General features: G+C 40.4%; 1 protein-coding gene and 1 pseudogene across 1 annotated transcript; both read left to right on the top strand.

The window, feature by feature from the left end:
- Positions 1 to 1904: 1904 nt before the first annotated feature.
- Positions 1905 to 5110, top strand: LOC149297990 (indolethylamine N-methyltransferase-like). Its single transcript, XM_089487852.1, has 3 exons — positions 1905 to 2052; positions 4113 to 4320; positions 4675 to 5110. The coding sequence occupies exons 1-3, from the start codon at positions 1905 to 1907 to the stop codon at positions 5108 to 5110; spliced, it is 792 nt and encodes a 263-aa protein (XP_089343978.1).
- A 2602-nt stretch (positions 5111 to 7712) lies between these two features.
- Positions 7713 to 12633, top strand: LOC149297989 (indolethylamine N-methyltransferase-like; annotated as a pseudogene).
- The last annotated feature ends 228 nt before the right edge of the window (positions 12634 to 12861 follow it).

Genomic DNA, 12861 nt, shown 5'->3' with positions numbered 1-12861 from the left:
AACTCAAGAAAGGGATTACCAGGCCCAATCCTTGGAAAGGGGCAATTGGCCCCAATCCCCAGAAAGGGGCAATCTCGGTCACAAAACCATCAAGAAACAAGTACTGGAAGGATCTACAATCACTCAGTCCCAGGTAGCTCGCCACAAGGACCCAGTCCTGAGAGGGACCATGAAAGATCAGGGAGGCCTGGTTCCCCTAGGCCCTATACATGGGTACTGGTTGTAACCCCTTGATGGTGGCCCGAATACTACTAGTAAAAAAGTAACCAATGCCGAATGAAGTGCAATAGTAATGGGACTTACATCAAGGTTGCTTATCTTGGTGGCAGCAGCTGCAACATTTTCCTTCACCTTCTGCTGCTTCAGGCTGACTGGATGCCTGCATCTAGCCACTGAGTTAAGTCTTTCTAAAGACACCACTTGTAGTTTTGGTTCCCAGTACTCTGGCTACTTAAAGACATTATGTATGCTTAGCTGTATGTGTGCCTGTAGTACAACTAAGCTTTCTTTCCTCTGCAAACTCCAATTCCCCTGTCCGGCTCCCATTCATGACTTTTTGGCTAACAAACTGGTATGTTGATCACTGTCTTGCCTAATACCGTATTCTTGTTCCTGTTCTTGCAGTCTGATACTTTATCTCATATACCATGACTTTGACCTTCCGGCATGTTCTCACTCCCTAGCAACTATTATCCCCAGCCCCAACATGTACCTTGGAAAAATTGTTCTAGAAAATACTTCTCTATCATAACATGTTATTAGTTATAAGTTATGAAACCCATATATTAAGGATGATGTATTTTTTTTATCTGTGAGGGATTTGCCAGCTGTCCACATAGTTATAAGACCATTTTTTCTTATTGTAACAATGACTTCATATGATGATATCTTAGCATCCAAATTGATTAGTTTCTCACTGGCACAGAACAGATGAAAAATTGTAAACGTCCCATGGAAAACAAGACACCTTGGATGTATGCCCCCAACAAAAGTGTCTTGCTTTGAGCATCTACAATGTTGGGGAGTATGCTCACTCTTGTCTGGTTCATCACACCGCAAGCTGTGCCTATTAAAGGCACTTGGGAGAAGACTCTCTGAAAATCAGAATAGGTGGCAGCCCTCAGGGGTTTGGATGATTATGCTTATGTATTAGGTTATTTCTTCAGCTTTGTCAAGTTACTGTGCCTTGTTGATTGAGGCTGATTTCCTCTGGCTGTCTATGTAGAGGTGGACACTGAGGACTGGGAAGGACTACAGGACAAGGAATGGATATGTTCTCTCACAGGAAGCTTCCAGATGGTAGATGTTTCTGTCTTTTAAACCAACCATATTCAAATCAATCACAGAGGTTGACAACAAGCAAAATGTAGAAGTAATTGTAATTATTGAATTGTGTGAGACTAGACGCTGGTAAGGCTACAGTTCCCTTTTAACTTACTGTTCTTCTAGCTAAGGTTATCTCAATCAAATAATTGCTGACATTGATTTGAACTGAACAAAGAAACACTGCAGAGAAAAAAATCAAAATCTGTGTCTTTGTTTACCTTTAGTCTCTCTTGGTGTGAGCGTTAGCTAGAACCTCTGTGTGGAGTGTCTTAAGCTACAAAAGAAACCCTTAAAGGTATGTTCAATATGTTTTAGAGATCAATTATCTGGAGAAAATAAGCCAGAGAAATAACAAAGAGGCTGACTCAATGACAGTGAGCAGAGTATAGGTTAAATCTGGATTTTTTCTAGAATCGGGTGAATGAGGTAAGTGAGGGATTGAGTAAACTGTCTTTTTTTCCTTCATATACTAGAATTCTGTGAGAATGATTTCTCTGTAACAGAAAGGTTTATGTTTTCTTGTTGCAGGATTTAAAGCATTGTGAAAGACTAAATAATAAAGCAGAAGACAAGTCACAATGGAAACCCACTCAACCTCAGAAAAATACATCAAGGATTTTAGCGCACAGGATTACTTTGATACATACTACTCTCCAAATAAAGGAGCTTTGCTTGGGCAATGGGTCAACTTTGCTTTAACAAACCTTCACAAAGCTTTCTCTCCAGGTAAGGATCAAATGCTGTGTCCGGAGATAAAGCCAGTCATAAACATTTGTACATACTGAAATTATGTTGTCTAAGTTACTTTTCCTATGACAAATACCAAAACACTATTTATTACTAATTTCTATGAAATTTTCTATATGGAACTTTGTTCTGTAGATGTTGCAAAGAAACACTGGAGTTAGTTGGGCTTTATAGAAAGTATTTATAGGAACAAAACTCCTCATCTAATCCTTATAATATGAGGAACAATTACTTAATGGGGAAGCATAATCATGCAGATAAAAGATCAGCTATGAGGCTACACATAAGATTGGTCTCTGATTCTTGAAAATTGCTCATTATAATCTGTAAACACCACAGAACCACTTTTACCCCTTAAGGACGAGGCTATCTTTTATACCCTTCATGGTCGTGTTTTAACATTTTTCCGGTGCGTGTGCTTTCTCTCTGAAGTTCTTCTCTCTCGCTCCACACAAGTTATATTCTTTTCAGAACAAGATGTGATTTCTTCAAATACTATTTTGTTGATATCATAATTTCCTATATAAAAAATATAATAAAATAAAAAAGCACTTTTTCTCACTTTTGTTTAAAAAACTATTTTACTTATCTACAAAAGCTACTATCTGTCCTGAGTTTAGAAATACCCAATGCATTTAAGTTTTGGGTTTTTTTGCAAGTTAAAGGGTAATAAGTACAAGTAGCATTTTGCTATTTCAAACCATTTTTTTCAAAATCTGGTAATCCTATCCTTATGTCCTATTTTGGACATGTTTGCAGCTGTCTAATTCAATTTACCATCAAGTCATATATTTTTGAAAACTAGACACCCTAGGGCATTTTAAATGGTGGTATTTTAACACTCTCAATGCACTCATTCTACTATCAGCCTTTGCCAAAGTTTGTGGAAGTAATTTATTTTATGGGGGTTTTTTTCACACAAATTGTAGTTACAGCTCCTGGTATATGTCACTGCCAAACAACATCCCAATATGTGTCCAGAAATAGCTCCTGAGTACAGTGACACCACTCATGCATGGGTAAATGTCACTGTCAAACAACACCAGAATGTGTGTGTGCAACAACATCTCCTGAGTACAGTGATACCACCCAAATATGGGTGTATTGGGTTGTTTGGAAGGTAAAACTTCACATTTGAGAAGTGTGCATTTATCAACTTAGTCTGGAGAGACCATCTTAAAGACTTGTTTCTTTTTTAATCTTGCGAGTCGAAAAATCTCCCGCAGATGCATTTGTGACTGCTCTCCGGAGTGGTCACAGTGTGTCCTGGGAAGGGTTTTCGGGGGCACTGATTCCTCTGGTCATCTGGTCATTCTGTCCCCATGTCCTGTATAAGGCATTTCTGAAGGCAGAGTGACACATAGGGGATCAAAAGGCATATCATGGGGCACAGTGGCATATAGAGGGCTAAAAGGCATATCATGGGGCACAGCGGCATTTAGAGGGTTAAAAGGCATATCATGGGGCACAGTGGCATATAGGGGGTATAAGGCATTTCTGGGGCAGAGTGGCAAGCCTGGGGGCAGATGTGCATTACTGGGAGGGGCAGGTAGGAAAATAAAAGGAAATAAAAAAAATATATTTTTCTCAATCATAGCTTTTATTTAAAAAAAAAATAGTTTACATGAATTAACATTTACTAGTAAAACTTTTTTCCAATAGGGTCGTCTTATATTCAGGCTTTTTCTTTTTTTTTTCCCTAAATTAATATTTAGATTTGGGGGTCGTCTTATAATCAGGGTCATCGAGCAAAAACGGTATATATATGCAAATACACACACACAATCGACTGTTATATGTATAAAATTTAGAAAAAAATATGAGCGCTAAATTATTTTAATAAATTACAATCAGTCGCCTTTGAGAGATGAGATAGAGGGTGAAAAAGGAAAAAGTTATATTATTTATAAAGGTTTTTTCTTTCCATTCTTTTATGGAATTACTGAAACTGTGTATGATAATGGAAATTTGTCTAATGTTAATGTATCTTGCACTTTCGATATAAAATGAAATATTTGAATGTTTTGGTGTTTAATTAGGTGGTATTAAAGGAGAAACACTGATCGATATTGCTACTGGACCAGCAATCTATCACCTGCTGTCGGCTTGTGAGGTGTTTGAGAACATAATTACCTCTGATTTTCTTGAGCAAAACCGTGCTGAGCTGCAGAAATGGCTGAAGAACGAACCGGGGGCGCTAGACTGGACCGACATTGTCAAACGTGTTTGCGAGTTAGAAGGAAACAGGTATGGACCTTGTGACATTAAATTGCTCTTGATTCTGAAGTAAAAAAAGTTTATATGTAGCAAAAAGTATCACACAAAACATAAGTATGAGATACCAACTAAGAACAGACAGCCGCCCCATAGCCTGTCCATCTCAAATTTTAGCTCTCTTGTACCATTAGAGAGGACAAAAGTCTATCAACATATCAGTCTGATCCTGCCCAAAAGGGCGGTCCAGAAACAAAATGTGAGGCAAATTTCCTCTGCATGAGGGAACCAACAACCCCTGACATACATCTGCATTAACAAAATTAGCTAGATAATCAATACAGTGGATGGAAAGTGCCAGTACTAATATGCATTTGCCTTAAACAGAGAGAACTGGGAGAAGAAGGAAGAGAAACTCCGCAGGACAGTGAAGCAAGTTCTAAAATGTGACGTCCTAAAAAAGAAGCCATTTGAGCCGATAACGCTGCCACCAGCAGATTGTCTGATAGGCTGTCTCTGCCTAGAGGGTCCATGTCCTGACGTGGCAGCCTACTGCAACGCCTTGAAAAGTTTCAAGGACTTGATCAAACCTGGTGGTCATATCATAATTCAAGGTTTGCTAAACGCTACATTTTATTTTGTTGGAAAAAGCAGATTTCCAGCACTGGCAATGACAAAGGAGAGTGTAGAAAAGGCTTTTATGGAAGCTGGTTTTGAAATTAAGAAACAAATAGTGGTCCCACGAGAGGACAGGTCAAAGAGTAATATTGGCGATTATGACAGCCTTTACTGTGTCCATGCCCGTAAACCAAGTACTGCATAAACATGCTACGTAACACATTTACAGTTATTTTCATATTAACTTTGAATCATAAGCAAAATATACTGTATATTGACAATAATAACAATTTATAACAATAAGGAAATATGCTTAAGCATTACATAATTAATTATGCACAATAGCTGATTACCATTTAAAGGCTAATGAGACATTTGTGTAAGGTACCTATTGATCACTCTCATTATTTACCATTCAATACCATATAGTTTTTGCATCAATAATATCCAGCGTCTAACAGATGAGCTCTAAATTTAAGGATCTATATATTAGCAAACACTCTGTATTTTCTCTGGGCATATATAACCATCTGTGGTCAAGAAATAATAGCTAATAATAATAACAATAAATGTGTAGCATACTGCCACACTTTCACAAGTTTCAAGGACTTCATCAAACTTGAAGGTCATATCATAATTCAAAGCATACTAAACATCACATGTAAAAATAGATGTTTGGCACAGGCAAGGAGCAGGTGGAAGAGACTTTTAAAGAAGCTGGTTTTAAAATTGTGAAAATGATAGTATTTGTAATGTGTGTGTTAGAGTGTGTGGATGTATGACATGGTGTATGTGTGTTAGGTTAAGTATGTGTTTGCGTTCCTATTCATGTAGAATGAGATGAAGGCTCATAAGATGAGGGCTACAGAAAGGCCACCTGGTTTTAAAAATAGGGGTTCTAATAAAGAAAGACCCTCCACAGGGGTGTGGAATTTTTTTAAAAAAATCTACTTGTCCAAGAGACTAAAATGGTAGCCCAATCTACTTGTCTCTCCTGACAATCTATTTGTCCTGCTACAAAAAATAATCTTAATTAAAGCTGTTAATACGCATATGCCTGGTGCCACTAAATCATTTGGTGTGTGGTGTGATACTTTGGCACACATAATCACCTATGCACCAGACGAGTATTAATAGCTAATATTATATTAAAGTTATATTGATAACACAATGTCAGCAGATGTCAACCAGCATAACAGCAGTCCTCATACAGAACCCATCATCCTGGGGACTTTACCTTCTGAGTTTCTCCTCCCATCCACTAAAATGCAGAAGATCTGCTCCCCGGACTACTTCGTCCTCCAAGCTCTCGTGCCCGCAGCCAGAAACAAACAGGGCTGCATGAGATCGCGCCGGATATTAAATGACATTATATCCGGCGCAGCCACAACACAACGTGGGGGAAGAGGCTATTTTCATAATCGATCAGTTGTTTTTTTGATTTAACGGATAAAAACAATATGCAAATGTTTTGTTTATTTTATATAATTTAATAAACAAGATGGGTGTTTAAAACAAACAGAAGAATAAAAAACTTAAAAATGTACATTAACGTGTCATTGTACTCTGCACACACAACACTTTTATCTCTATCACAATGGCATTTCTCTAATCGCCTTCTTATTTTACTGACATATAAATAAAAGCTATATTTTAAAAGGTACAAGAACAAGTACAAGGTATGTACTATATGGATTAAAATTATTGTATAACTGTTACAATACCCACTGTTAGGTCAGGAGAATGGATAACCCCTGAGCCGCAAGGTTTGAGTGGTTGGAGGAATTTCTGAGAATCCTTAGAGACTGTTGAAAATCCTAGCCATGGTGTAGAGCAGGGGTGGAAAACATCCATAAGAGTAGACCAAGCACACTCACAGAGCAAGGCTGCTGAGTGCGGAAGCACATTACATGGTTTAAGATCACCTGTCCTCTGTATAAGCACTCTTTATTTCCAAACTGCCTCTTTAAGCTACATCCATACAAGCACTGTGTGTTGGGAGCTTCATGAAATGGATTTCTATAGCCGAAACGCCGTACACAAGCCAAAGATCCCAATGCGCAATGCCAAGCATCGGCTGGAGCGGTGTAAAGCTAGACTCTGGAGCAGTGGAAACTTTGTGGAAAGTCATTTTTGTTCCAGCATGACTGTGCCTGCGAGCACAAATCAAGGTCTATAAAAACATGGTATCATGAGTTTGGTATGGTGGAAGTTTAGTGGCCTGCACAAGACTCTGACCTTATCACCTTGAGACAAATTGGAATGCCGATTGTGAGCCAGGCCTTCTCACCCTTCTTATTACACAGAATGTTACCAATTCGGAAGGTAGGAACCCCTGTGCACGGATAAGGCTAACCAAGGCCTGGGAGTTACTAGGTATTGATACCTGCAGAAGCGGTAACTTGAAGCCAGGTCAGGAAATGTGATGGGTTAAATTCTCAATTCTCAGTCAACAAGCCTAATCAGATAACAGGAAATTGGGTCAAATAACAAAAGTCACTGGAACTGCCCAAGTAGTCGCACCAACAAAAGGCAAGTAGAGACTAAAGGTCTAATGCTTAAATATAAAAATCCAGGCTGAAAATTAGGTCATCCAAGGGGGCGGTGATGTCATAAGCGAGCACCATCATGCACACAAGATTGTGTACTACTAGGTAGCATGCATTATGCAGGCTACCGTGAAGTTGGCAATTCAGAGTTAGACTTGTGAATGGAGAGAGTAAGTGAGGGGCCAGTGAGCGAGAGGCCTCCAACGTTGTAAGATGGTGTCTCTGCTGTTAGAGAGATGGCTGAACAGTGAGGACGTCATGGGAGAACCCCACGGTCATGAAGGTAAGTTCCTACGCTGTGCCTGATCACAGAAATGCTATTTTGGCTGAATGGGCACAAAGTTCCGTATTTGCTCGATTATAAGACAAGGTTTTTTCCAGAGCAAATGCTCTGAAAAATACCCCTCCTCTTATAATCGGGGTCGTCTTATAATGAGACCTAAAATAGGTCTGACTATGAGACTAAGATCCAGATCCCCCGCAGCGCTGCAGGGGACCTGGATCCTCCTGTCTTATGCCTCCCCCCAACTTACCGGTGCTTCTGAGTCCCTGGTGTGTAGCCGGGGCAGCATGTAGATGTCTACACGATTCACGTAGACAACTTGCTCTGCAGCTGGAAGGAGGTGCGGTTAACAGCGGGGGTTGTCTGCGTCCATCGGGCGGGGGGGGGTGTTAAATGGGGACATAAGGCATTTCTGTAGGCAGAGTGCTCTATGAAATGCCTTTTAACCCCCTATATTCCACTCTGCCCTATAATATGCCTTTTAACCCCCTAAATGCCAGAGTGGCATATGGGGGTATAAGGCATTTCTGTAGGCAGAGTGGCACATAGGGGGTCAAAAGGCGTATCATGGGGCACAGTGGCATATAGAGGGTTTAAAGGCATATCATGGGGCACAGTGGCATTTAGAGGGTTAAAAGGCATATCATGGGGCACAGTGGCATATAGGGGTATAAGGCATTTACTGGTAAAACTTTTTTCCTATAGGGTCGTCTTATATTCAGGCTTTTTCTTTTTGTCCTAAATTAATATTCAGATTTTGGGGGGTTGTCTTATAATCAGGGTCATCTTATAATCGAGCAAATACGGTACTCCAAAATCTTGTGGAAAGCCTTCCCAGAAAAGGTAATGATCTGGTGTCCACGTGCGTTTGGTCATACAGTGTTGCTTAACTGTTCCTGTAGATGTTCCTGTTATGTTAACAGAACGCACATGTTTTCAATAAACTGTTATTTGGCATCCACTTAACTCAGGCTTCCAATGCATACACAGATAAACCCATGTTTTCTCCCTTAGACTCCCTTGTAGAATATTTGCAAAACCTGGTAACTTTGTTCACATTAAGCAATATTCTTTTACAAAGGAGTTTTCATAACATAATAGATGATTACGTACAAAAGTTCTTATTGGGCAGTAGCAGAGTTGGACAGGGTCTGGTACAGGGCAACTGCCCTCTCCCGGAAGTTGAGCAACTGGGGTTTTGCGGCCACATACCAGGGCCCTGACATAGCAGAGGATGTTGTCCAGTGCTAATGTCTTTCACTAAAAAACCCAGAAACCTGCTTGTTTTGTCCGATGCTTTATTGCATTATCTGCTTTCCTTTAAGTCATCGGAAATAATTACTAAATTTGGGTGCCGGTCAACTCTTCGTGGGGAAAAAAATCTTCGTATTTCACGAATATTCGCCCATTCCTGTGTTCGGTTCTGGTGAATATTCGTGTACATTCTTCGTGTTTGTTTTTTGTAGAAGGGGTTAATACGAGGTTAACGTGGTACGCACTACGCATGCAGCAGCTTTGGCGCCAGGATTTTAAAGGTCCATAAGAGCAACTCTATTGGTCGCCGGAAGGGGCCTCCTCTGCCATCAACCAATGAGCCTGCACTTCATTGGTCTCCCCGCTCCAAGAGTTAAAGGGCAGTACGAACGACCAATAGGTTGGTGCCAGAGGAGAGACCTGCCAGCGACCAATGGAGTCACTCGCACGGGGCTTTAACTCCTGACGGCGAGCCTATGGATTTCCGCTCCCGTTAACCCCTGAGTTGCTGCGTAGATAAGGTAGGCTAGATGGGGAATGGACCAGGGAGATTAATAAACGAAGACAAAGATTCTTCGTGTTGTGTGTCTTCGTATACGTTTTGCCTCCGCCATGTTTGGTTTTCATGCTGAACAACAAAAACGCACCCTTTGTCCGAATACAAATGCACAAGGCTAGCAATTATTTCTAAGTTCCTCTCTTTCATTGTCACTGACAAAAAAGTACCTTCGATACCCTTTTCTGCCTTGCGTTTTTTATGTCCCAAGTGCATTATTTAACACACCATGTTAAGTCTTTCTAAAGACACCTCTTGTAAATTTCCCAGTACTCTGGCTACTTAAAGACATAATGTATGCTTAGCTGTATGTGTGCCTGTAGTACAACTAAGCGTTCTCTCCTCTGCAAATTCCCCCTGTCCTGCTCCCGTTCATAACTTTCGGCTCGCTAACTTACTAACCTGTTGATCGCTGTCTTGCATAATATTTATGTTCCCGTTCTTGCAGTCTGATACTTTATCTCATAGACCCTGACTTTGACCTTCCGGCATGTTCTCACTCCCTAGCAACTATTATCCCCAGCCCCATCTGCTTACTGTGGGACTCCTCTCAGTTTCAGCGGGGAGTTGTATACTTCCTGTATTGTTGGATGTGGTTGATCTAAGTTGCTGGTTGTTACTGCTGTATACCTGCAATATTTCTCTCTTGCCTTGGATCATCAAATCTGGTGTCAATTCTATTAGCTAGTGTGCAAGTGCAAGGCTGTAACCATTCCTTGCCAAAGGCTCCCAACTTGCTCCGACACTCCAAGTATGCTTAGTAGGGGTGCTTGAGAATACGAAATAGTCTCAGTAAGACAAATATGTAACTGTGAAGAAATTCATGATACAGGCAAGATTTATTACTTATGGTACTGCAGGGTTTAGGCTAGTTTCTCAAAAATGCTCCATGTTACTGCACAGGGTCCAATAAAACTGGCTAATGACTGAGACCTATTGCTGCTGTACCTGCTCCTGTATGGAGAAGCTTCAATTATGTTAGAAATAAAACCATAATAAAAAAGGAGCACACAATCCTTTAAACAATCCCTAAAATGAATTATACGTAAGTGTAACATAGGATCTTCAAGGCCTGGTAGTATCATGTTGTGTTGGTAGCAACAGCAGCAAGTGCTGGAAAACTTCCTATATTGGACATGTACCTTGGAAAAGTTGTTCTAGAAAATAACTAACATTAAGTGGATGTTCTATATCATAGCCTGTTTTTAGTTACGTTATCAAACCCATATTTTAAGAAGTATTTTTTGTCTTAGCCTACCACAACTCACAAACCATTTTTTCAATTGTAACAATTACTTCATTTAATGAAATCAGAGCATCCGAATTGATTAGTTTCTCACTGGCACAGAACAGATGAAAAATTGTAAAAGCCCCATGGAAAACAGGACACCTCGGATGTATGCCCCCAACACAAGTGTATTTCAAATGCTGATATTGTAACACTTCCATGCAATAATTCTACCAGCCTTTGGCAAACTTTGTGGTAGTATTTCCCCACACACACAAACACTCATTGTACTTCAGGTATACACTGTCACTGAACGCCTCGCTTAGAAAGCGATCCACCGCCATACAGTATATGGCAGATGTTGTTGCTTGGAGAGGGGCCACACAGGGCCCTTGCTACAAATTTTGGTGTTGCTGAATTCCTTGTCATAGAGGCATTACAGCAACACTATTTCAACAAAGAAAGAGACCTTAGATCGCATTTTCAGCTTATTAAATGACACAATGTGTCAGGCACGTCATTGGTTGTTAGCTGACTGCTGTTCTATTTAGGTGGTATTAAAGGAGAAACACTGATTGATATTGCTACTGGACCGGTCATCTATCACCTGAGAACATAATTACCTCTGATCTTCTTGAGCAAAACCGTGCTGAGCTGCAGAAATGGCTGAAGAAGGAGCCAGGTGCACTAGACTGGACCGACATTGTCAAACGTGTTTGCGAGTTAGAAGGAAATAGGTATGGACCTTGTGACATTAAATTGCTCCGTTCCTGGAAAGTTTTTATCTAGTAGAAAGCTGCCCACCAAGAACAGACAGCCACCCCATAGCTCGTCCTATGGTGCGTCCCTACTTGGGAGCATCTGAAATTTTAGCTTTCTTATGTCATTACAGAGGAAATATGTCTATCTACATATCAGTCTGATCCTTCCCAAAAGGACGGTCCAGAATCGAAATATTAGGCACATTTCCTCTGCACGAGGGAACAAACAACCTCAGACGTACGTTTCGGCTTTCATTATCCCTGTCAGTGGAGTAAAGTTGGTATCCCACTAGGCACAAGAGAGCAAGGAGGACCACGTGTAGACTCACCTTAACACTTGAGCCCAAGTGTTTCAATATGAGATGCTCCCAAGCTGCAACACACCATAGGACAGGCTATGATAAGGCTATCTGTTCTTAGTGAGCATCTCATACTTTTTTGTATGGCATTTCACCCTTCAGGGATCTCTTGGGTCTCACCTCAAATGTAAAGGTGGGCCCCGACGTGGACCTCCTTTCTCTCTTGTGCCTAGAGGGATACCAACCGTAACACATTGACAAAGCCAAAGAAGGCCAAAAGGTACGTTTGCATTGAAGTAAAGCTAGATGATGAATTCTCTGGGTGGAAAGTGCCAGTACTAATATGCATTTGCCTTTAACAGAGAGAACTGGGAGAAGAAGGAAGAGAAACTCCGCAGGGCAGTGAAGCAAGTTCTAAAATGTGATGTCCTAAAAAAGAAGCCATTTGAGCCGATAACGCTGCCACCAGCAGATTGTCTGATAGGCTGTCTCTGCTTAAAGGGTCCATATCCTGACGTGGCAGCCTACTGCAACGCCTTGAAAAGTTTCAAGGATTTGCTCAAACCTGGCGGTCACATCATAATTCAAAGTTTGCTAAACGCCACATTCTATTTTGTTGGGGAAAACAGATTTCCAGCACTGGCAATGACAAAGGAGCGTGTAGAAAAGGCTTTTATGGAAGCTGGTTTTGAAATTGAGAACCTAATAATAGTCCCACGAGAGGACAGGTCATGGAGCGATATTGCTGATTTCGACAGCCTTTACTGTGTCCATGCCCGTAAACCAGATACCGCATAAACACACTACTTCACACATTTACAGTTATTTTCATGTTAGCATTGAACCATATGCAAAATATAATTTTTTTAATAATATTTTAATAATTATATAAGGAAATATCCCTAGGCAATAAATTATTAATTATACACAAAAGTTTATTACCATTTAAAGGCTAATGAGACATTTGTGTAAGGTACCTATTGGTCACTATCATTATTTACTATTCAATGCCATTTGTTTTTTGCA

The sequence above is a fragment of the Sceloporus occidentalis genome, unplaced genomic scaffold (genome assembly GCF_023333645.1).
Source record: "Sceloporus occidentalis isolate IW3139 unplaced genomic scaffold, rSceOcc1.0.p SCAF_35, whole genome shotgun sequence".
In the NCBI taxonomy this organism is placed as follows: Eukaryota; Metazoa; Chordata; class Lepidosauria; order Squamata; family Phrynosomatidae; genus Sceloporus; species Sceloporus occidentalis.
The sequence above is the reverse complement of the archived record's forward strand: the minus strand, read 5'-3'. Positions and strand labels throughout refer to the sequence as shown.